The sequence below is a fragment of the Sceloporus occidentalis genome, unplaced genomic scaffold (genome assembly GCF_023333645.1).
Source record: "Sceloporus occidentalis isolate IW3139 unplaced genomic scaffold, rSceOcc1.0.p SCAF_54, whole genome shotgun sequence".
NCBI classification, from domain to species: domain Eukaryota; kingdom Metazoa; phylum Chordata; class Lepidosauria; order Squamata; family Phrynosomatidae; genus Sceloporus; species Sceloporus occidentalis.
This window is the reverse complement of record NW_028317034.1, coordinates 4797145-4823507: the sequence shown is the minus strand read 5'-3', so window position 1 is coordinate 4823507 and position 26363 is coordinate 4797145. Positions and strand designations below refer to the sequence as shown.

The window sequence follows — 26363 nt, the reverse complement described above, 5'->3', positions numbered from 1 at the left end:
CTTTAAGCCATAAGGCCCGTCTGGCCGCCACAGAAAGTGCAGAGGCCCTGGCTGACATCCTGACATTTTCAATTGAGGCATCGCAGAGAAAATCCACTGCCAACTTGAGAGCAGCAATGTTCTTGAGGATAGTTTCTCTAGGCGTTTTTGCTGCAACCTCTTCCTCGATCTGCGACAGCCAGATTTTAACAGCTCGAGACACCGAGGCAGATGCTATGCCAGGTTTAAAAGCAGCGGTGGAAGCTTCAAAAGATTTCTTAACGGCTGCTTCAGCCTTCTTTTCCATAAGATCCGAAAAATGAGAGCCATCCTCCAGCGGCAAGGCAGTCTTTCTGGAAACTTTCATCACTGCGGTGTCAACCAGCGGGTTTGCACAGAATTTGACAAAGTCCTCCTCAAACGGACAGGTTAATTCTCCTCTCTGGATGGTTCCATTCCTGCTTAATGATGTCGGATAAAGCAGGGTGTACAGGAAAAGACGGCGACTGCTTGGAGAAGCCGGAAAAAAAGTGATCTTTTTTAGGTGTAGCTGTATCCTCCAGGTTCATGGCCTATATCAATCTCTTCCACCGGAAACAAAAAGGAACTTTCCTCCTGGATTTCACCTTCCTCTGAAGAATACTCCTCCAGCTCAGGGTAATCGAACTCGGAGTCAGAAAGCTGTTGATAACCCAGGAAAGATGGTTCCCGTACTGCCGGAAGATGGGGAGGAGCAGGAACTGACTGACGAAAGGCAGAAAAGGTAGATTGCATCTCTTCCTTAAGCCAGGCTAAAAATTCTCTCCCACCAGAGGCTTCAGAATCCGCCACAGACTTTAGACAGGCGGAACAGAGCTTTTTCTTAGAATCCTGCAGAGGCTTGTGTCAACCAGAACACTGCGCATGCTTAGTCTTAGATAAAGCCTTTTTAGGTCTTTATTCAACAGAGGGAGGCTCAGAATTATCTGGAGCAGACATAATTAAACAGGATGCAACAGCACCGTAGAAAATATATATATAAACAGCTCTCAACTCACCACACCGCTTAAATAGCTTCATACCAGCCTACAAACTGCAACAGCAGCAAATTTGGCACCAAAATTTTGAATTGACCCGAAAACGAGGCTAGGAACGCATACCGGACATGCCTAGAACTCCTCGCCGGAAGAAGCAGGGACGCCATATTGAAACACGCCGAGACGCCGGAACCGCGGCGTCTAACACAGAAGACGCCGGCAGATCAGCAAAGGAAGCCGCGGGAGCTGAGGGAAGGAAGCCGGACGGACCACCGCTCAGCCACGGTGAGTATGCGCGGGGCAGCGCGGCACCAGCCACCCGGCTATGGTGCAGGCACCAGCCACCCGGCCATGGTGCAGGCATCCCCCACCCGGGGGGGCTTAGCCCTAGGGAGAACCGGCTCAACCTAGAGCCGTGAAAAAATAACAAACGGGAGACGAGTCCTCCCTACCTGATGTAGGGCAGGAAAAAACACTGAGGGTGCTAGGAGGGGAGGGGCCTTTTAACTGTTTGAGTCCTGCCCTATCTCAGGTACGGAGGAGGAGTCTCTCATAGTGTCACCTGGGATGGCAGGGAAAAGTCCTAAGGTGGCCAGGAGAAGAAGTAGTGATATTTTACCACTCATTACCACACATATTTACCATTCCAGTCTCTGTAGCTCCTGTCTCAACAAGTTGTGGAGACCAAGCTTGTCTAGGAGAAGTTCGCACTGCATCTGATACTGCTCCTGGGGGTTGTCTGGAAATGAGGTATGCAGCGCATTCACCCCACCAAGTAAAGCTCCACCCTAGATTAGAAATACAGGAGCATTAAGAAGAGAAAACCTCAGCTAACAAGAGTTTCCACACACCACTACTTACCTGCATGGAGGACTCCATCACCGATACAACTGTTATTGCATCTTCCACGGTCACAGTATCTCTGTACATCAACCGTGCGTGAGCTGCGGAAAGGAGAGTGCCTTAAGATGTTAAAAATTAATTTGGTGCACAGGCTATAAAAAGTTTATATTTTATACTAAAATCATATAAAATTATTACAAGACACATCATTTCTGGTGGGTTCAAGAAACTCACTGGGTTTGTCATACAGCCATATAGTCAATAGCTGTAATAGTGCTAAAGTGAGCAGAACTATACAACCATAGGCTCATGAGCATAGGGGTTAAGGTTACACTGCTGGAGATGCGGATCAGGCTCTTATGTTCACCTTTGGTGGACATGTACAGATATATGCCCATATTGGGATAAGGTTTCTCGTGTGGTTTGGGAGGTAGATTACGTTCTCTTACAATACACCTCATGAATGCTGCCAAGGTGGTCATCCCACCTTGTGGTGACCAATGTGATTTATAGTTCTTGTCTTACAGATTCCTCCATCCACCCACACAGAACTTTTAATTTGGACTACAGGTATAGTGAAATCTTACCTTCTGCAAGGCGTATCAAACTCTCTAGGAGGCGGATGGTGGTTCGTGCTGCATTCCGGCAGTCACTCTGTCTTTGAAGCTGATAATAGCGCATCAGGATCATGTTGGCTCCATCAGACATTTTGGGTTGAAGGTTCTTCACAACACAAAAATAGGTTTTCATTTTTTCCATGCTCCAGAGCTTATCAGATTTGCGAGGGCTGCCTGAAAGGAGCTAAACCTGTTAGTCTTTCATTGCCTGACTAGCAGCACTAGTCAGCTGTAACCTGCTTGAAAACCATTTAAACTATTCATGATTATTCACCAGTGTTACTACACACATAGCCAACTGGCCTTTGTACTGATATATAAAAATACTGTATTACAGGCAGCTTATGCTGAACCGGGAAACAAAGGAATATAGATATTACATTAACATGTTGATGTTTAAAGTGGCTCTGTAAAGAAACATGTTTGTCAATTAAATGCAAAATAAAATAGCATTTACAAAACGAGTTTAGTCTATGTGCAAGGTGTTTTACACTTCTTGTTATTAAACCCCTTAAGGACAATGGGCAGTCCTTAAACCCATTGAAAACAATGCATTTTGAGCTCGTACATGTCCAGGCTTTGTCATTAAGGGGTTAAACCTTTTACATAATAGCTAATTTAATCACTATAGAATGGGCATTGCTTAATGACTTTCATCTCTTATTGATGCGTCCCCACTTTACCAGCCATTCTCTTGTGTTGAGAAACATTGACATAGACATGTACTATAGATACTCATATGGATGCATTTGAAATGAAATGGTAATTCTGGTGGATAAAAACCACAAAGGCCAATGTTGCTTTGACAAAGGGATGTGAGTAATCAAACACTTCTTAACAGTTGTAGCAGTACAAAGCCAATGGCAAAGAGGTGTAACTCATGATTCCCCTGCTCCTAAATGAAGACACTGAAACAAGAGCTTTCATTTCCAAGGTTACTTAATCTTTCATTGTAAAAAGGCAAGAATCCAATTTCAAGAGTTACAGTAGGTGTTTTTTTCAGCTCAAAGTCTGAATTGCTTCATGGCAGAAAGGAAGGGGGGAAAAAGGAGGGAGGGGGCTTGTTACCTTTATTTTCCAATATGAAAGAAGAAATAATGCGGTCCCAGTCTTCATTTTTTGTGTCTAATAATACCAGAACTAGGTCAAACCGACTTAGGAGAGGACTGGCAAGAGCCACATTAACAGAGATGGATTCTTCAGGGTCATACTGTCCTTTGGGATTGGTTGCAGCCAGGATTGTTGTTCTGGTGTTCAGTTTACACACCAACCTAAAAATGAAATAGATGAGTTAGGATTTTACTATGTACTGCAGTAATAAGCTTGACACATGCCAATAGGAATGCTACGGCCAGCTAACAGCGAAGTTTGTTTGCAGACTTTTGTGACAGCTTTCAGAAGACCAAAATATTGAGTACGATGAACTCACATACCTTTTCAGGACCTTTGTCTTTTTGTTTAGATTTATACGACTGTGCTATTAGTAGAGGGCCATTACAGCCTATATTTCATCTAAAGTTAGGACACTGAATTAAAATATATACAACAGATAAAGCACCGTGTAAATGGCTGACTATACACGCATACATATATACAAAAGTCTAAATGTATTCTTTTATGCAGAATTGCTATATATATATATATATATATATATATATATATATATATATATATGAATATTCTATTCACACATTGTTTGCTTTGAAATTATTAAAACTCTTGTGACAGTATAAACTTTGTTCAAAGGGTAACATCCTAGCACACATGTGAGTTGTATTTGTTTCACACCCAATATTACTTTAATTAGTATGGCCCTGAAATTGCTCCTTCAAGTTCCCACCTGTTTCCCTTGGCTTTTGAAAAAAGGACATCAGATGAAATACTTTTGTGATTATGTCAAAGTAAGCTCAGTAAAGCAATTTGAGGACAAATTGTTTTTTCCCAGTTGCAGCTAAGTTGATGGGCAGGCCTAAAGTGACTAGACTATGAAAAGACCAGTATGTCAAGCGAACATCAGGGTTGGCTTCTGGCATCACCAAAGAGGAGTCGTCAATAGGCAAGTTATTTCTAGTATGGACCTTAATAAAGGGGTTAATCTGTAAGGGAAAGCATTTTACTCTATGGTTAAACTGAGGGTCCGTTACTCTTCACTAGAAAACACAAAATTATATTTTTCTAGTGATAGGAATGCAGAATATATTGCTTCCCACAAAATAAGATGAGATCCAGCTAAGACCCTCATATAAACTACATAATTTTCCATGAGACTATAAACACTTTGTCTAAAGGAGAATCTCCTTTATGTACTTTAAAGAAGCATCTCCAGCATGTGCTCTCTCTATAATTCCTCTTCCCCCCTCTGACCACCACTTCCTATCCTGCTCTCACCTGGTCTCCTACTCCTTCCATACATCCCCAAAAACCTCACCTAATCAGGGACCTTAGCTCTTTCAATCCTCAAAAATTCTGAGCTGACTTACTCCCTCTTCTCTCTCCCACCTCAAACATATGTCCTAACCATACTGCATCTCTCTAGAACTCCACCCTCGCCTATGCTCTTGACAATGTAGCCCTAAATATTCCACACGACCGTCACGTTTCCAACCATGGCACACGACAGTAACCAGACACCTAAAATGCTGTTCTCACATTGCTAAACCTAGCTGGAGGAAGTCTCATTCTACGTCTGACTTCCTGCACTACAAACTCATGCTAAACTCCTATTATGCTGCTATCACAACAACTCCTTCCATTAACCTTACTCCCTCTGACTTTGCCAAATGCTTCCGTTAACCTTACTCCCTCTGACTTTGCCAAATGCTTCAATAATAGAATTGAAACTCTCAGATATGAAATATCAGCACTACCCAACCTTTTGACTCCTCATCCTATTCAGTGAACTAATTTTCACTACATTTAAAGTAGACCCAAATTCTCTCCTGTCACAGAAGATGAGTTTCATGCTATTCTTCTTTCCTTCTGTCCAACCACATGTCGCCTTTATTCGATCCCTTCTTGCCTTACCCAGTCTCTCACATCTAAGTTGTTCCCTACACTGGCTCATATCTCTAACCTTTCCCTCTCTACAGGATCTGTCCCATACTCCTTCAAGCATGCTACCATAACTCCTATCTGGAAAAAGCCTTCCACGGACCATAATGATCTGTTCAACTACCATCCCATTTCTCTACTTCTTCTTGCCACCAAGCTTCTTGGAATAATTGCCTATACCCAACTAAGTTTATTGACTCCAACTACTTAACTCAATCCTCTTCAATCTGGATTCCAGATTCCAGACCGCTCTTACTAGAGTTACTAATGACCTACTCACTGCTAAATCCAAGGGCCACTACTAATCCTACTTAATCTTTCTGCTGCTTTTGACACCATGGACCACCCACTTCACGATCCTGACACTGCTATGTTCTGGTTCACATCTTACCTTTCTGATCGTCCCTTCAACATCTCCCACTCAAGTAACACTTCCCCTTCCCTTCAGGCAAAGTTCTAGCAACTCTTCTGTCCTCTCTTTACACTACACTGACAACACCAAGATCTACCTATCCTCTCCTGATCTCTCTCTTATGATCTGTCTTACACCATATAATTAACTGCCTTTGCTCTGTCTCTAACTAGATGTCTGAACATTTGCTGAAAACGTAATCTCGCAAAAACTGAACTCCTCATATTCCTTCCCTCAATGTCAACGGTGCAATAACCACTCCATCCCCTCAAGCTCATTGCTTTGATTCTGACCTATCATTCACTCCCCACATTTAATCTGTCTCAAAAAAAACGCGGCCTTCATTTTAAAAACATTGCCAAAATTCGTCCCTTCCTAACACAAGATGCCAGTAAGGCTCTTGTCCATGTCCTCTGTCTCAGCTGGTCTCTCTCATACCCGTCTTGCCCCTCTGCAATCCACCATTAATTTTGCTGACAGACCTAACTTCCTCTCACATTGTTTTACTAACACCTCTCCCTTCTGCCAGTCTCTTCATTGGCTGCCTGTGCGCTTCAGGATTCATTTAAAAATCTTGACTCTTATTTTCAAAACTCATCATAGCGATTGCCCTACTTACAGCTCCTCACTCATTCCTAAATACACTCCTAACCGGTGTCGCCGCTCATCCAATGATCTCCGTCTGTCCTCTCCTCCAGTTTCTAGTTCACATGCACGGGCTGCCCCTATCCTCTGGAATGCCCTCTCCTGGCCTACCCATCTTTCCCCCTGTCTTTGGTCCTTCCAAAACTCCCTCAATACCCACTTTTTTTAGGGACACCTATGAACTTGCGCCTTAACACCCTCCCACCCATATTCCTTTAGCTCACCTTTTCTAGTCTCTTTCCTAGAATACTTATACTAGAGTGGCTGTCCATCCCTAACAATGGTATGTTTACCTCTTGTATAATACACCCTAACTTCCTGTAGATTGTAAGCTCATCTGAGCAGGGCCCTCCTTGTCTGTTGTTTCTTTATGTCATCTTGCTACATTATTTACTATTTGTTATGGACTGTCTACCTCTTGTACAGTGTTGTGGAATCTGATTCAGCTATATAAAACAATAATAAAACAAATAATAATAAGTAATAATAATGAAACCATGCAATCTCCTGAAGCTTTTAACTTATAAGGCCATGATAGGCCATCTGGCAAATACCCAATGGGCTGGTGACACCTCTCACGCACCTTCAGTCTTTACTTGGCTGCTGCGGGCTGAGTACACAGGGCCACACACAGCAAAAGTGTAGGGTGCAGCCATACATCTAATTTATTGGCCACTGGCCTTAAAGCAACAGAGATAATATTAATCCCCAGTCCGGCACTAAATACAGGACTATAAACTCAAGCTATCCTAGTGCTGCACATGTATGATCACTGTACTGTTCTTGCTCATGCTCGAATTTGATGATTCCACTATGTTAAAAAACAAAAATGGACTTTTACCTTATTACACTTACCCAGCCTTTGCCACGCTGATAGTTTGCTGCTCCATCGCCTCATGGATACTGGTCCTGTCATGCTCCTTGATGCTGTTAAACTCATCAATGCAGCACAAGCCTCCATCTGCCAGCACCAGGGCACCGGCTTCTAAATTCCACTCTCCTGAGTCTTTCACTGCTGTCACAGTCAGGCCTAGAAGACATTTTCCAGTCATCTGCTTTGAGTAGCAGCAAAATGATCTGGAAATCAATGACCACATGAAACAAATGGTCACCATTTTCCAGAGAATGATTTTCCAAAGTGTAAAAATACACTAACAATAATTAGTGATAGCTATATGTGTTAATTCCCCATAACATTTCACCACAGTGCACACATATTTGTGTTTGCTTCAGATTTTTCACATATGTGAAAGTCCAGAGGAGCACGTTTTGCTGTATACTTGTTCCTCTAAAACATTAGGCGTTTCATAATGGACTGCAAGCACTGGAAACACATACCCCTTGTCTTGCGGGCAACAAAAACATTTGAGATTACTCATGTTACTTTAATAATATAGTTGATTCTTCCATTATATAAACGAGACTCCTTATTTAGCGGCAAAAATATCAATATTCTTCTCTAATTTTACTAGTACTAGTCCTAGTACCTATATCATTTATGTTGCCAGAAATCAAACATTAACCCATTATGAGCACCAGTCATTTTCAAAAAAAGAGGACCCAAAAGTCAAGGCTTCTTCCCGACATCTTAAAGTCCATGAATAGTAATTATGGCTGCCACAGAACAGCAAAGGCCATACTGACAAAAAGTGTGAGGTCAACAATATTGTTGAAAATTCTTCAAATGCAATGGAGAACCTTTTCACCCTACAGATGTTATTATGATCCAAAGACTACGTTAAGAAAAAATAGTTTTGTTAAAAAAAAAAAAAAAAAAAGTGGCAGTTCTGTACAATCAACAGTTAACAGCCAATAATATGCTAAAAAACCTCGCACCACTGACAGCTATAAATCTAAGGGGAATAGGGGCACAGGTGCATACTTAATAATTGGGAGAATGGTGATAAACGAGTATAGGAGTTTAATTCAGCTTAACAGCTGATCTCAATTGTCCATGAATGAACAAAGAGGACTACGGCTACAGAATGCAGATGTATGCGATTTGAACGTAAAAGTGCATATTGCTGATGTGTTTAGGTAATATTATTGGATAGAAAGGAAATTGCCACGTCCAATATATGTATGCGTGGTATACAGAAACTTAAATGCCTTGACAGTACACTGCGTACTGCCCTCATACACTATTGATGACTTTGGACTTCGTTACGGTGTCAAAAGGTGACACGTCCTCCCGGGCTGTACTTGTGCTGACAGCCAGAAGGTGGAGCAGCTGAGAAATATTTCCAGCTCTTACAGTCATGAGGAGTCTGTCTTTTTTCTTTGGTGTAGCTTTTAGCATTAGGGGAGGGCCTGGGAGTAACCAATCCAGACACACACTGTTATAGCAACAGAGCAGAATGTGCTGTAGTGAAGTGAGACAGGAAAGCAAGGGAGGTGGACAACAACAATAATAATACAAAAAAAAAACTGATACACGAGACAGAGTGGAGTAACCCATTTAGAAATGAATCAATGGATTAAATAAAAGAGCCTTGCTGGAGGAAAGTTTCTCAGGACTGCTGTGAGGGGCTGCAGGAAGCAGTGACAAGGGCTCTGCACAGATAAACACTGCTGTCTTGTCTGCTCTCAAACATCATCCCCATTGTTTGTGCTTTCCAAAATATGGCAAAGGTCCAGGTGAACAATGTAGTGGTGCTGGATAACCCTTCTCCTTTCTACAACCCTTTCCAGTTTGAAATCACCTTTGAGTGCATAGAGGACCTATCTGAAGGTGAGTTGGAATGTGTGTTTTCCGGCGGGCAAGCTGCAGCCAGGTTCACATGGGGTTAAGTTCCAATTCCCACAGGCCTGCTGCTTGCTTTGGGAGGATAAGGAAAGGGAGCAGCTGAGCAGGCGGGGACTGGCAGTGGAAATGCAGGCATGTCAATAAGAAAAGCACAAAGTTATCTAGGACAGGGTGTATTGGAATGCGAGGAAAGTAAGTTTGGGCTGCTCTGGTGGTAGTGACAGCAGCAGCCATGTTTTAGATGTGTGTTAGAGGAGGAGGAAGGTTAATGACTGTAAGAGAGACAGCTGCACAGGCAATGCTACAGACATGGAGCTGGAGTGCTGACCCCTGCACTTGTGATCTCCCCATGAGCTGTCAATAAAAGCTAAATAGAAAATACTTTGAGAACCTCTAGCATGGAAAAATCACTGCGGTAAAACAGTTTGGCACATGGTTTGAAACCAGCTGACACCAATACTAATAAATAAATATATATATATATATCTAGAAAATTCTATTTTTAAAATAGAAAAAAAATGCACATGCTATGCTGCTAAACTTTGTTACACTTAACTATTTAATCTAAGTTAACAAAAAAGAAAATGTGTCGGGAAGTTTAGTATTCGATATACAATGACATATGAGTATGCTTTATATTTTTTTATATGAACAGCCAACTTTATTATTTTATGAGCTACTTTATTTTACATTTTAAATGAAACTCTATTGTTGGTAGATGCAGCGAATGGTTGGGGATTATTCACATACCTTCGCCCAAGTGCATTTGTGAATAATAACTATTATTTAAAAAAAAAATTTTTTTTTTAAAGTATCCTTTTGAAAACAATATTTTCTATGTGTTTTAATGTTGCTACTACAGGCTAAGACTGAACTAAAGTAAAAATAACAATTATGTATTTTTTGACTCTCAAGTAATCCCTCCATCATAATTATTTTGTCTCTCAAGTAATCCCTCCATAATAAAGTTCCCCTCATTATTACTTGTGCAAGTCACATCATGCGTGCATAAAAAAACACACAAAAGTAAATACCCAGAGTAAGTAGAAGGGACGGTTACCAAAACCAAAGTGTTGCATAAGTAATGAGTATATAAAACTCTGTGTAAACCACATCATCACACCCTACCCTAAAAAATGAAAGCAGCTAAATCTACTAAAATGCACAAGACTTTAATAAAAAGAAAATAACTGAATATGTTTAAGCATGTAATAATAGCAAGGAATGTCACCTATTGGTCCTGTGGATTGAAGATCACTTATCGACCGACATACCTCACAGATGCTTACAAGACCCCACGGTTAAACCATGTTGTCCTCTAGTAGACCAATGTACAAACAGTCTGTGTGGCCCCAGGCCCACAGGTGAGACTCCCACAATTATAATAGTATTCAACTAGTTTTTATTGTTGATCATTAGATCATATGAATCAATGCAATCATTCAGATGGTTATGTTTGCATTGCATCTTTACATTAATAAGACATGCAACAGAAGTCTATCTCTAAGGATACATGCTTCCATGGCTCCCCCCCAAAAAAAAGGCAAATCATTTTTTTTCTTCGTTTTCCTAATCCCCTTTGTGATTGGAATTTTTTTTGCCATTTTTTGCATGTCTTTGTTCAACCATCACTTTTTCATGTTTAGTGTAACCACAGAAATTATATATTTTTTTCAAGGACATAATCTCCTTTTACCACTTTTTTGTACAGCCTGTCATTTATTAATGTGTCAATAAAACAGCAAAACGTGGATATTTTTGTATAAGGGAGCAAAATGCTCCTTACATACTTCACTTTTTAATTCTTATTTTTGAACTTCAGATTGGGGCAATAAAGTTTTTTTTTTAAATTGCATCCTGGAGCTCAGGGGGGATCTGAGACCCTATGAGAACCTTTTCACATGTAATACAGTTTTTGGCTGTGTCAGGACCGACACGGACTTCAGAGAATGCCCAGACTTCTCCATTATTCTGGTGTAACTAGTGTTGCTACACCAGATCAGTCAGCAGGAAGCTAGCGATGGGGCAATATCCCTGCTGGTGCAAAAGCCATACGATGTACTATTACTCCTCTGTCATCTAGGGCCTGTTTTGTAGGACATCATAGTACATCTTAAGGTTGTGCAGTGGTTAAGAAATGACTCATATTCCCATGTTGGCGCTGGCCAACATCCTGGAGTATACAAAGTGCATCAATGCACTTTTTTCAAAATGAAATTAATAAAAATTAGACACTCTGTGGTCCGGCAATTCTTGCCATCTTGAAATAGACTCCCACACACAACGTTCACTGAGCCAGTGAAGTAGTTGACCAGCAGTAGGTGAAAGGACGATGAACGAGGATGTCTTCGCTGGGGAAAGGGGCATCTGCATATGAGAATTCTACAGAATCTCCTATGCATTTTCAAAAGGGAGACTATGGGAATTTATTATATATATCTCAGCTATTATATGCATTAAAGCACATAGCATGGCAGAAGTGTCACTTTAAGCAGGACAACTCTATATATATCTCACACACATTTAAATGGTAGGCTTGCATCCCTACTCAAAATGTCCTATTACAAACATGCTATCTTTTAGGGTAACCTTCTCAGGTTCTCCCCTGATTCTGAGAAAATCTACTAAGGTGACTTGCATGGTATATCCTAAAACAGCAACAAACAAAGTAACTACAATCAAAAGTAATCACCATTTCTTTTCTCATGCAGACTTGGAATGGAAAATAATTTACGTGGGCTCAGCAGAAAGTGAAGAATATGACCAAGTGCTAGACTCTGTGTTGGTGGGACCTGTACCTGCTGGCCGTCACATGTTTGTATTTCAGGTGAGGGGTTTGTTAGTAGGCAGAAAATATTTACTTAGTAGACTGTAAATGGGGTTTATTCACAAAAGGGAGATCTGACAATAGAGTGCTGGTTTCAAATCTCTCAATTCGCTACTTATTATGAAGGGCAATAACTAGAAAGTATCTCCAGCAAGAATGGCAGTTCGGTCCTGTATAATGCATAATTTAATGGGTGAGAAGTAAAGAAATCTCACTGATCTAACTATACATTATACAGGGTCAGCCAAGCTCTCCCTGCAGGAGAAACTTGTCGCAGATAGAACTTCATAACGTATAGTGAATTCATGGAATTGAAGCCAAAACTCTACCAACTCTAACGTTAGTGAATAAAGTGCAGAGATAAGAAACAAACTCTCAACTGGATTAACTACACGGTGCAAGAATAGAGGACTGCAGATGTTCTAAATTGCATTGGATTGCTGTTACTGCTATGTCTCCTCTCCTTCTCAGGCTGAGGCACCCAATCCAGGACTTATTCCAGATGCAGATGCAGTTGGCGTCACAGTAGTGTTAATCACATGCACGTACAGGGGTCAGGAATTTATTAGAGTGGGCTATTATGTCAATAATGAATACACCGAAACAGAACTGCGGGAAAACCCACCTGTGAAACCTGATTTTTCTAAGGTAAGGTAAGATAGGCAATATATGTGCTCCATTTTCATTGAAATCCTTTTTAGTCAACAGCTTGCATTCGATGGGATGATCTACTAGTCCCAGGCTAGGGCTAAAACTTGGCCTAGGCTTGGTGTCTACAGTTGCCTCAGAAATCAGTCTAAGCCTGAAAAATAGTATGGTAAATCTCATCACAAATGATTTACAGCTATAAGGGAATCCAGTGTATAGCAAGGGTTAACCATCAAGAACATATTTTGGTAGCAGTTATAAAACCAGAGAGCAGGTAAGGCTCGTATTTGTAATTAAAGTGCCAAGTGTTGAAGCGGTACATCATGCATAATCAACAGATTCTATTATTGGGAGTGCTGTGAACAGCAGTGGGGAGGCAGTGACTAACAGCTAGGTTGACAATAGACTAAAAGCAGAGGCGTATCAAAAGGATACGTAATGATTATTGTGTAGTTATGACTTATAGCCCAAAATGTAATATAAATCCTTTTAGGAAGGCAGATTAATGGAACAAATATGTAACACATAGGTACAGTCTCTAGAGAATTATATAAAATGTACCTTAAAATACTGCACCAAAAAAGAAATGATATAAATATATATATACACACACACAGACGAGGAGTCACACAAATTTGGTGTAATTATCTAGTTAATATTATACAGCTTCAATTTTGTTCATTTTTCTTATTATGTATTTAATTGTAGAAGATATTTGTGCAATGCAAATGAGTTATAAATGAGTTTATGATGCCCTTGCCAAGGAATTACACCAAGCAATCATACCTGTTCCAGCTTTGCTTTAAAAGCCTTCCTGCCTGCTACTCTAAAAACTCTCCAGTCAACAAATCACCACCATCAATCCAGTAAGGGTTCTCTCCCACTTTGGGATCCCTTATGTATTCTTTAACACAAAATAATATTTTTGTACTATATATAGTCAACAGAAGCTCAAGAAACTATTTTGGTAGATTATGGGTTTGTGAGGTTTAAGAAGGCAGCATGCTTGATTCATTAGTGTCCTTGAAATGCTAAAGCATCAGGCAGTGATTTTTATGCTTGTCATACGTATATGTATATCATATATATATATGATATATATGTTGTACACTACTTTACAATGTCACGTTATTTTCTAGACTTCATATGAATTGCAAATTTACCGAATTTTGGCATATTCAGCTATTGGTACAAAACCATGAAAACAAGGCCAGACAAAGCAGACAAAAACAAAGCAACAAGCTAAGAATTTCCATCCTCATTCTCTCGCTCTCTTAATGTTTCCCTACCTTCTCTGCTCATCACTTTTGCTTCTGCTGTCACATCTTGTTCTTCATCTTCTCTCTTTTACCTTTATCCGTACCTCCGTGGACAAAACCTGCCGCGAACTTCAGCCAAAATGGCAGGACTTCCAGTGTCATCCCTTCCCTCATCCTCCAATCAGGGAGAGGACGTCACCGAAAGCGCCACCAGTTTGCCTTAAGGTGAACTTCCACCCAAATCACAATGCTTTCAGTGACGTCCTCTCCCTGGATGGGAGGATCGTGGGAGTGTAAGTCACTAGAAGCGTCACCATTTTGGCATAATTTCACACTAGGTTATGTCCAATCCTCCAATCGAGGGAGAGGACATCACTGGAAGCGCCACCATTTTAGCGTGAGAGAGTGAATATGGGGACCAGGCAACGACTTTTGTTCCCGAATCAAAAATGCCCCCCCATTTTTGTCAGAACCAAATGGACAGGGAATGTAATTTGTTGCCTGAAAACAAATGGGCCAAAAATGAACCAAACAATTCAGTTTTGACTCATTTGCACATTTCTATTATTTTGCTCTGTGCTAGCAGATATGTTGATCTGCTTGTTTAAAGTTGACACAGAATACTCATGCAGCTATCTCACTCCGTTGGTTTGTACTTTGGGGTCTAATCACTAAAGGGAGAATTATGGGAGTTTTAGCATGTTCACGTCACTATACATTAAGAAGGCCCGTTCCCAGTGGCCTTCTGCTATAGGAAGAGCTTGACTGGGCCTGCACAATAACATAGTTAAATCAGTGAGATTTCTCTCTCTGCCACTGAATTAAGCATTTTCCCCATGCCAGCTCAGCCCTTTATAATGAATAGCGAAGTCAAGGAGTTAAAACCACAAATCTCTTGCCAATTATCTTTTTGATGAATAAACCACCTCGTGTGCATCTGTGATTCTCGCTCACACAAGGTTTCTCTCTTTTGTATCCAGTCACTAAAGACAGAGTCGGCCTAAATTTCATATTCACTTTTGAATTTTTATGGCCGATTCCAGAATTAGTTAAACCTATTGTTCACATTTTAGAAAGTAAGAAAGCTCCCTGTTTCAGTCGGTGTTGTGTAGGCTTATCTTAAATGTAATGTTGTGTGTGTCAGAGTAATGAAAAACAGTGTACTGCAATGTGAACTTTCCTTGTTGTAATCACAACATATAGTCTTTTGATCAAATATTACCAGGGAATGGTGATTGAATGACATCAGTAACCATGCTTTCTGGAGATTTTTGATGCAACCCATTACATTATAAATTCATTGTCTTGTAAATACACACTGCTCAATGCCAAATGCAAGGATTTTCATAGGGGAGCTGAACACCTAAGTTTGCAGTAACTAATGAATTCAGCCATTTGACAATTGTATTGTGTGTCCCTTTATTACACCTTTACAGCTTCAGAGGAATATACTGGCATCGAATCCTAGGGTAACCAGGTTCCACATAAACTGGGAAGACAATGCAGAGAAACTAGATGAAATGGATAACAGCAACCAGAATCTACAATCCATGCTTTGTACAGAAACCATGCCATCAACCACTAAAGGCTGGTCCACCTCAGAGAACTCCCTGAACATAATGCTTGAATCCCACATGGACTGTATGTGACCTACTGTTTCCTTAACTCTACTGCCAACCTGTCTACGCAACCAGGGTCAACAAGCCAAGGCACTGGGGTTTTCTTGATCAGCACACTGTAGCAGGGAAAAAAATGTAACAACAACATAGAAGAAAAACAAAACTTCATCCTAAAAGGTTTCTGTGAAGAAACACATTTTCACATGTAAAGAAGAAAAATACTTTTTTTTTTTTTTTTTTTACTAGGCTCGATAAAACAAAGCATTTACTATTTCTCATCCACAACAAAATGTAAACAAACAAGCAAAATACTTGCTTTATTTAGATATTTTAGAGCTATAGCTGTCCAGGCATATAAAATAAATCTACACTGGAATGACGTAGTGATATCACCTAACAATACAAGCCACAGTAAAGTGAAAACAAAATGCTCATGTAGAAAAAAATATATATTTTGCTGTTTTTCTTTTATATAAATGTGTGATCATTTTTATCTGCATGTTAAGTGTCGGTTTCATCCATTCTTGGCTAGGTAGGATTTATTCAAAAAGAGGGCAGATCAGTAACCAAAATGTATTGTGATTTTTTCCAACACACTCTTCCAATGTGATTCCATCCAAAGTAGAGACCTCTGAGCCCAATTAAAAGTATCATCTTTGACTACAGACTCCATTTCCAACACATTGGAGACTAACGTAATCTTAAGATAAAATAGAACAACATTTGAAAAATCTGTACTTTAAAAAGCAAACAAAACACATATTTGCCCTAAGTACCGTATTTGCTCGATTATAAGACTAGGTTTTTTTCAGAGCAAATGCTCTGAAAAAGACCCCTCGTCTTATAATCAGGGTCGTCTTACAATCAGACCTCAAATAGGTCTGACTATGAGACTAAGATCCCCCGCAGCGCTGCAGGGGACCTGGATACTCCTGTCTTATGCCCCCCCCCCAAACTTACCGGTGCTTTTGACTCCCCGGTGTGTAGCCGGGGCAGCGCGTAGATGTCTACGCGATTCGCGTAGACAACTTCCGCTGCAGCCGGAAGGAGGTGCGGTTAGCAGCATTGGTTGTCTGCGTCCATCGCGCAGACCATCTCCTCACTGACAGCCGGGGAAGGTCTGCGCGATGGACCCAGGCAACCCCCGCTGCTAACCGCACTTCCTGCAGCAGCAGCAGCGGAAGTTGTCTACATGAATCTCGTAAACGTCTACACGCTGACCCGGCTACACACCCAGGAATCAGAAGCACCGGTAAGTTGGGGGGGTTAAATGGGGGGCATAAGGCATTTCTGTAGGCAGAGTGCCCTATGAAATGCCTTTTAACCCCCTTAATGCCACTCTGCCTCCTGAAATGCCTTATACCTCCTATATGCCACTCTGCCCCATAATATGCCTTTTAACCCCCTAAATGCCATAGTGGCATATAGGGGTATAAGGCATTTCTGGAGGCAGAGTGGCACATAGGGGGTCAAAAGGCATTTAATTGGGCACAGTGGCATATAGAGGGTTAACAGGCATATCATGGGGCCCAGTGGTATTTAGAGGGTTAAAAGGCATATCATGGGGCACAGTGGCATATTGGGGGTATAAGGCATTTCTGGGGCAGAGTGGCAAGCCTGGGGGCAGATGTGCATAACTGGGGGGGCAGGTTGGAAAATAAAAGGAAATAAGAACAAAATATTTTTCTCAATCATAGCTTTTATTTAAAAAAAATAGTTTACATGAATTAACATTTACTGGTAAAACTTTTTTCCTACAGGGTCGTCTTATATTCAGGCTTTTTCTTTTTTTCCTAAATTAAAAGTAGTGCATAACAATGTCCAGAAGGGTTTATCGAAGACATGTGTAAACTTTGGAAATGTCACGTGGAATGAACCTGCAGTTGCAATGTAACATTTCCTTGAAACATGAATGCCGACAGTGCATGGTGAGCCCTTTTTTACCTTATCAAAAAAAAACTCCAAACCACCACTGTAAAGTCTACAGTGACCCTGTGTTAAGGTTCATGTGAATAAGAGGTAGGCAAGCAGAAGCCCAACTTTGAGAGTCCATGCGAGCAAAGGAGTAGGCCAGGCTTGGCTTTGGCTCGAGTCTGGCTCATTTAGCTTTAGTTTGAAGTTCTCAGGGGTGAAAGTGCTAACTTACTTACTAGTAGGATTACTTTCTGTACAGTTCTGTCCTGTTGCATTTCAGAATAGAAATTTTCATTACTGGATTGCCTATTGCACTTCAGAAGGTCATTTTAAGGTCAGGATTTTATTTTAGTTTCAAGTTTAGAAGTTTACTGCGAACAACTATTTTTGTTCCCAGTAATGCCGCTGTACTTGTAGGTATCCCACAAATCATCAGCTAATAAAGTAACATACAATGGAATTTGTAAGCAAAATAATATGTTTAACAATTGAGACTATAATGAGAAGACAAACCATGCTTTTCAAGATGCAGACAGGGATTATGATTACGTAACTACAACCTTTTCACGTCTGGGCAACATTGCTATATGTTTTGATAGGTTTTTGTTTGGTTCCTTCTGAATCAATAAAAAGGGTTATTTTGGAAAGGTTAACCTGGATGGGTTCTTTCTACAACACTAAATCTATGCAAGGCAAAGTCACCAACACAAAAAAAATAAAAAAACTGGGCCGAGACACCCTTCCGACCAGAGGTTTTTTCCCTTTTTACCATATTTTTTCAACTATCGTTCCTCTTTTTCATATATAATGTACACGCCTTTTGTTTTTCAATTTTTAAACTGCGTACTTACTAGTTTTCTTTGGGATCTCTTTTGCAACCTGGCAGTATCAGAGGTGAGTACATAGCTGATATTCGCATAATTATTTTTTATTAGTATTAAGTAATTTTTATGATTTTATCTTTTTTTAATAACATCTGATGCTCTCCTCTCCTGTGTGCTTCTTGTGGTACTGCACCAAGCTCCATTACACAGAGCTAGCAATGCTGGCTGTTGCTCACAGGAGAGACACTAGGCCATTATTAGATTTGTCGTGTATCATTAGGATGTACCATGGTTGTTTGGATCACTCCACTTCCAATGTAGCTTTATGTCATTAAAAGCATTAAGGGGTTAATTAAATAGTATAGTAAAAAAACAAAACACTTTGTACTTACAAATCTCCACCCAATAAACCGTACAGGTCTTAAGCTAGAATCAGTTAACATTTTATTTAATGTGTTCTGTCAGATCATTTCTTCTCAACTTTTGCTCTCATGAAATACCATGGGAACTGAACTTGAGACGCACGTGGTGAAGACGTACAAAGCCATAAAATCAGTTCTTATTGAAATAAATACTACTTCCTTCATGGCTAAATGACAGTAGCATTAATATGGCATTTTTGTGCCTCTTTAGTGGACAAGCCAGTCTCCAACCATACAGGAGCTGGCTGTATGCAATAATATAATTAAGGCTTGCTTATTCGTTTACTTAGGACAAAAAAAAAAAAAAGGTAGTAACATTTTTTTAAGGAGCCAAATTATTTGGCGTTTCTGCACATACCTGCACTAGTGGATCCAATGCCTGCAGTCAACACAGATCTTGGCGTAATTTTTACAGCATACTTCAGAAATTGTGATTTTCCTGTACCTGGGTCTCCAACCAGAAGAAGGTGAGATTCTCCTATGGAAAAAGAAACCAATAACACATGTATAATTAACTACTCCAAACAACTTTTACAGACTTCTTGTATGCAATAACAATTCTAGTGAGAAAGGGGGTTATATACAGATTTGATGATCAAAGATGATCCCCATAGCAGAAGCATTCTTAAGACACACAACTCTTTCAAATTGGATACCAGAGACTAAAGCCACCACCAACCAATAAGCACTTCTCCGCCCACATCCTCTTTAATGCATATCGACAGATACAATGTATCAGATACCTTACAGTCACAATTAAAAATGAAAAGTCCAGCAAAAAGTAAAACCAGCAACAACTCCAGCTGGAGTTGGATTTAGATAAAAGCATCACATGATCTGTCCCGTGAACAGCTGGAAAAATTTTTTATATTTTCAGTGCCCTGCATTGTAACAGCACCACAGAATTTGATGGTGCTATACAAATAAATGTTTGGTAAACAATAGAGTAGTCTTAAGGTCCTGTTTCTACTGTGCAACAAGATGGACTGCTTTGGCTCTTTCTAGTATAAGTTACCATGCTCCTACCACATGTCACTTTTCCATTGTCGAACTCTAAACTCTGCGAGTAAAGCATCATTTTTTCACCCAATAAAGATTAAAAATGTAAATAAAATACAATACAAATGAAAAGTAGGATATTAATTTCAATGTTTATGTGCCGGACCCTGCTGTATCTTTAAACAGGCATATACTATGCTTGTGTTCCTAATTCTGAATGATGACAATCCATTTGTAAAGTACAAAATACCATAAAATGTCCGGCTATAAAATAAACACTACGATATTTTGTGAATTATGAATATCAGGACAAACCACATTTATTCTGTCAGCATGTTTAGCACACTCATACCTCTTACTCTGGTTCCAGCTGGGTCAATCCTCTGCACTCCTCCTGCTAGTACCATTCCCACTGCCAGTTTCACCACAAACATGCCAAACACCTGTGGACACAGGCTGGCCAGGATCTCATTTCTTCCTGTTGGAAACAAAATGAGATTTATAAAAAAAAAAAAGCTTTTGCTTGTCATGTAGCATTCTCTACGCTATTTTAATACAACATTCATTGTATTGACCCATACTTAAAACATAAACACACCATTAAATAACAACTACCAACGTTTTTTCTTTTTGGCTACCTCTTCAGAAGCCCTTTCTTTATTAAATCCACTCAATCTTTAGAATATACAGACATAGTCACTGATCAGTCTTTGACACTAGAAATGAATGTTTTAATCCTAACAATATGTTAGAATTTAACTGTCTTACAGTGCTTCCCTGCTTAAGCATCTCATACTCTTTTTGTATAGCATTTCACCCTTCGGGGATCTCTTGGGGTTCACCCAAAGTGTAAAGGTGAGTCCAGATGTGGACCTCCTTGCAACCTTCGGCACTCCAGGTGTTGTGGACTACATCTCCCATAATGCTCTTACAGTCATAATGCTGGCAAAGCATCAAGGGAAATGCAGTCCACAACATCTGGAGTGCCGAAGGTTGTCTACCCCTGGCCTAGAGGGATACCAACCGTACCTCTCTGACTAGGCCAATGAAGGCTGAAACGTACGTCTGAGGTTGTTGTTCCCTTATGCAGAGGAAATTTGCCTCACATTTTGGTTCTGTAGATGGAGATATTTCCTCTGTAAGGGCACAAGTTTTAGATGCTCCCAAGTGGGGATGCACCATAAGACAGACTAAGAAGCAGCTGTTCTTGGTGAGGACCTCATCCTCTCTTAGTATGGCATTTCACCCTTCTGGGATTTCTTGGGGTTCACCCCAAATGTAAATTTGAGTCCAGGGTTGGACCTCCTTGCTCTCTTACCTTAGAGGGATAACAACTAAACCCCACTGACCAGGCCAATAAAGGCTCGAAATGTATATCTGGGGTTGTTGGTTCCCTCAAGCAGAAGAACATTTGCCTCACTTTTTGGTTCTAGACTGCCCTTTTGGGCAGGATCAGACTCATACGTAGATGGAGATTTTTCCTCTGTAATTACGCGAGGGAGCTAAAATGCCAGATACTCCCAAGCGGGGACTCACCGTTGGATCGGCTATGTCTGTTGTTAGTGAGCATCTCATACTCTTTTTGTACGCCAGTTTGTTTATTTAAACTATTTTTGCAGATCGGGACTCTTTTTAATGACATACCTGCTAAAGGGTTGTGCTTACATTTCTCCCAAAACTCATCAAATTCTTTGCGCACATCTTCGTTTATGACTACACCACAAGGTTGCTCATTATTAACTGTGATATAATTGGCCTTCAGCACAATCTCCAGGTCACAGCGAGTGTCCAAGTAAAGGGGTTTCCATCTCTGCATCACCACACCATACACTGTGACATCATCTCCTTCAGAAACGAAGAGTAATTTTGTTATGTTAAAAAGCGTAAAAGATTATACTATATCATATATGTATATAACAATAACATTTTATAGAAAAAGGCCCGTATAAGATTTTTTCTTTACTACATGCTTGGAAATATGTCAAGCCAAAGCTAAATTTCAAAAGAAAAAAGTAATCCATTCGCAGAAGCATTTTTCCCTACACAAATGAATATTAAAGTTTAAAATATTTTAACTAAATGCAGCACTACAAACATCATTCCTAATACTGAATTCCAAACCTTTTTTCAGAGACAATTTAATGTAAAATTTAGCTCCATTCATAATGTTTTTGTGTGTGTGATGTCTTACCAGACTTACAGCTGTCGACCAGGTCATCTTCTAAAACCACAATCACAGATCGGGGAATACTTCCAACTGACAGTCTCTGGACCTAAAGAACACGCAATTTTAGTTTTTCCACAAGCATATACCACAAACCAACAAGACATACCAATGTTTACTAATATAACCAATTAAAAGTACATTCTACCCATAAAATAAAAAACAATGAATAATCAGTACTTTTGCTGCTCTTTAACCTCCTCTGTAAGTGAATAACAAAGCTATTCAAACTGCTATGACATAAAAAATGGCCACCTTTTTGTCATTTACTTTCAAAATATAAATGAACAAAACATATTTTGCTAAAAATTCATGAAACAGAAATTATACATGACTTATATTTCTTTACAAGAGCATCTAAGCCAACAAACCTTTTTATATTCCATTGAAATATACTTCATGCAATCTCTATTACGTGACCAAAGTTACATAAAACCTTTTCTCTGTACACTAGACAGATATCTGTGTTCTAGACAAACATCACAAGCTCAAAATACACTTGGTAACATCTGTCTTGAATGTATAAAAAGGTCTTATTCATAAGCAAATCTAAAGATGACAACTCTAGCAGCAGTTCACATGTATCAATCTCTACAAGCAAAACAGGTGAGAAAACAGAAGACAGAAATCCACTGCTTATCCCTGTAGCAGAAATCCTGTAAAACATTCCTTGCTTTACAAAAAAAGAAAATGTAAAATGTCTATTTAAAATGATATGGTGTGCTAACATGAAACGGCTTGAATAGTAAAGCAATAAGTAATGTGTGGTGTACAAATTAAGTAAGGACGCTGTGCTCATGCTGGGTTTTGACATCCAGCTCTTGTGAGTGGAGCCTTAAGAATGAGACATAGACTACAGCAAAATGTTTCAATTTACACACAGAAGCACAGCTGTTTTTGAGATGCATATCACCCACTTAATGCAAGTTTGCTGTTCTACTTAAAAAAACCATTAAAGCGACAGCGTAGTCAGCAAAATCACACAGAGCTAGCAAAGCATCAGCGTTCCTACAGCATACATGTGATTGGCTACTGCTGCGTTGCAATAATCCAGACGGGATATGAATTAGTAATGTCTTGTGTAAGGAAAGAATGAATTTCAGAGATCACAGGCAAAGGGATCATGATTTGGTGACCAAGTGGTTAAAAAAAAAAAAAGCGGAGTCAAATGTGTGACAATAAGGCAGTAATCCTGAATTGTTCGGTAGCGAGGAGATATTGATAAGAGGGTAAGAGGTTAGGAGAGAAAAGTCAGGATGTACCGTATTTGCTCGATTATAAGACGAGGTTTTTTTCAGAGCAAATGCTCTGAAAAATACCCCTCGTCTTCTAATCGGGGTCGTCTTCTAATCAGACCTCAAATAGAGTCTGATTAGGAGACTAAGATCCAGATCCCCCGCACCGCTGCAGGGGACCTGGATCCTCCTGTCTCACCCCCCCCCCATCATACACACACTTACCGGTGCTTCCTGCTGTATTGCCGGGGCAGCGGGTTGACGTCTACGCGATCCGCGTAGACAACGTCCGCTGCAGCCGGAAGGAGGTGTGGCTAGCAGCGGGGGTTGTCTGCGTCCGTCGCGCAAACCTTCCCCGACTGTCAGAGATCAGAGTTCCCCGCACCGGTGCGGGGAACTCTGATCTCTGACAGCCGGGGAAAGTATACGCGACGGACGGATACAAACCCCCGCTGCCAACTCCACCTCCTTCCGGCTGCAGCAGAAGGCGACGTCAACCCGCTGCCCCGGCTGGAAGCACCGGTAAGAGAGGGCTGAGAGGGGAGGGGAGGGGAGAGTGTGTGTGTGTGTGTGTGTGTTAGTTAAATGGGGGTATAGGGTGTGTGTGTGTGTGTGTGTGTGTGTGTGTGTTAAATGGGGGCATAGGGCATTTCTGGAGGGGCATTTAATAGAGCACTCTGCCTCCTGAAATGCCTTATACACCTATATGCCACTCTGCCCCATAATATGCATTTTAACCCCCTAAATGCCAGAGTGGCATATAGGGGTATAAGGCATTTCTGGAGGCAGAGTGCTCTATACAATGCCTTTTAACTCCCTTAATGCCACTCTGCCTCCTGAAATGCCTTATACCTCCCTATATGCCACTCTGCCCCATAATATGCATTTTAACCCCCTAAATGCCAGAATGGGATATAGGGGTATAAGGCATTTCTGGAGGCAGAGTGGCATATAGGGGTATAAGGCATTTCTGGAGGCAGAGTGGCACATAGGGGGTCAAAAGGCATACCATGGGGCACAGTGGCATATAGAGGGTTAAAAGGCATATCATGGGCCACAGTGCCATATTGGAGTGGCAAGCCTGGGGGCAGATGTGCGTAACTGGGGGACAGGTTGGAAAATACAAGAAATAAAAACAAAAAAAATATTTTTCTCAATCATAGCTTTTATTAAAAAAAATAGTTTACATGAATTAACATTTACTGGTAAAACTTTTTTCCTTTAGGGTCGTCTTATATTCAGGCTTTTTCTTTTTTTCCTAAGTTAATATTCAGATTTTGGGGGGTCGTCTTATAATCAGGGTCGTCTTATAATCGAGCAAATACGGTATTATCTACTAGCAGAGGTAGCTACGAGTTCAATGAAGCAATTCTAACACGCATAGCTTAAGGTTTACATGTACTGGAAATCCTAGCAAAATGTATTCCAATATGGACATGGGATCATCGTAGATCTGAAATGTTATTCTTTCCTTTGAACGTTTAATCACATGAAAACAACACAGAAACTTCCAAGAGACCTTTGCAGTTTCTATAGCAACAACCTATCAAAGCATGCTCGTATGTAACCCAATTAAGTGTTCCGGGCAAATTATGAATGAAGCATTCATTTGGTATGATTAAACAATTCTTTCTGGGAAATAGTTAGGCATTCAACAGTACTAGGAATCACATTTCTAATGATGCATTTATCTACAAAAGTGTTACATTTTGCAGAATAAGTGGAACAGCCCTTTCAAGATAGATTACATAAGGATACAGATATAGACGTAAACAGTTCAATCACCTGTTCTTGGATCTTAATCTCCTGATAGTCCCTGCAGCTGGCCGGAGAGGATATATCAGACAGACATGTGAATTTTGTAGCGTTGCACCCGTCTTCATTGGTGCAGACAGTGGGAGGAGAAAACAGGTAATTCTGCTCAAAGTCTGCTTTGATGGTCATCACATTTTTACATTTGTTGCACATGAAGTCCTGCTCATACTCGAGCACCTTCGCCAAACTGGTACGAATCACGGTGCCCGTGACTGAGAGGAAGTGCCCGACATCTCTGGTCCTAGGGATGTGCTCCCTTGTAAGTTCAGGGCAAACTGGCAGACCTAGGGCATAAAGATGGCCACAGTAGCGATTAAAACAAGAACAGACATTTTTATTTTCTGTGTATAAAGTGAGAATGTCAATATATATATATATATATATATATATATTATTGTTTATAGCGCAAACGGGTAGCAAATAAATGTGAAGATATTAAAGTGAGTTTTGGAAAAGGTAATAAATGTACTGTATTTGCTCGATTATAAGACAAGGTTTTTTTCAGAGCAAATGCTCTGAAAAAGAACCCTCGTCTTATAATTGGGGACGTCTTATAATCAGACCTCAAATAGGTCCTGACTATGAGACTAAGATCCAGATCCCCCGCAGCGCTGAAGGGGACCTAGAGCCTCCTGTCTTAAGCTATTATTTGCTTTTGAAGTTGTGAAGAACGGAAGGGAGTTCCAGAGATATGTGCAGCAAGGGAGAAGAGCAGTAGCTGTTAAAGCAGATAGATGACTGCTAAGATATGGCATGGCAAGTAATAAGGAGGATTTTGAATATGATACGCTGTTTAATAGGAAGACAAGGCACTGGTTTTAGTGTGAGGGTGAACGGAGTTCTGCAGGAGGGGAAGGGTATTCCGATGGTTGAGTTGAGAACCCATTGTAGAGGGGAGATACAGGGAAAAAAAGATCAATGAGCAAGCAGGTACAATGGTCTACAAGGGTAATGATTAGTGCTTGTATAAGGTGCTGGGATGGGATGTGGGAAAATAAGCTTGGTGTCTGACAAAAGTGTTAATAGTTGATGAGATACTGCTGTAAGGCATGCTGTAAACGTATGTTACATTTCTGATGTCATGATGATGACAGGTTGTGGACAGATATTTGTACCTCATCTGCATAGAGGTGGTGCTTGAATACAAAGGGTTTTTTTGTGCTTTTTTTTTATATACAGAGAGAAGAGATAGGGATCCAGGACAAAGCCCTGGGGTATTCCTACTGAGATGGGAAATTCAGATAACATTAACTGTGGCAAATAAGATT

At 40.4% G+C, this 26363-nt stretch overlaps 1 protein-coding gene across 1 annotated transcript; it reads left to right on the top strand.

Moving 5' to 3' along the window:
• Positions 1 to 9185: 9185 nt before the first annotated feature.
• On the top strand, positions 9186 to 15692 carry LOC149288045 (histone chaperone ASF1-like). Its single transcript, XM_089492206.1, has 4 exons — positions 9186 to 9294; positions 12021 to 12136; positions 12608 to 12784; positions 15480 to 15692. The coding sequence occupies exons 1-4, from the start codon at positions 9186 to 9188 to the stop codon at positions 15690 to 15692; spliced, it is 615 nt and encodes a 204-aa protein (XP_089348332.1).
• Positions 15693 to 26363: the final 10671 nt, after the last annotated feature.

Coding starts and splice junctions, on each gene's coding strand:
- LOC149288045 (XM_089492206.1), top strand. CDS start 9,186: ATGGCAAAGGTCCAGGTGAACAATGTAGTGGTGCTGGATAACCCTTCT. Junction 9,295..12,020: donor CATAGAGGACCTATCTGAAG/GTGAGTTGGAAT, acceptor TTTCTCATGCAG/ACTTGGAATGGAAAATAATT. Junction 12,137..12,607: donor GTCACATGTTTGTATTTCAG/GTGAGGGGTTTG, acceptor TCTCCTTCTCAG/GCTGAGGCACCCAATCCAGG.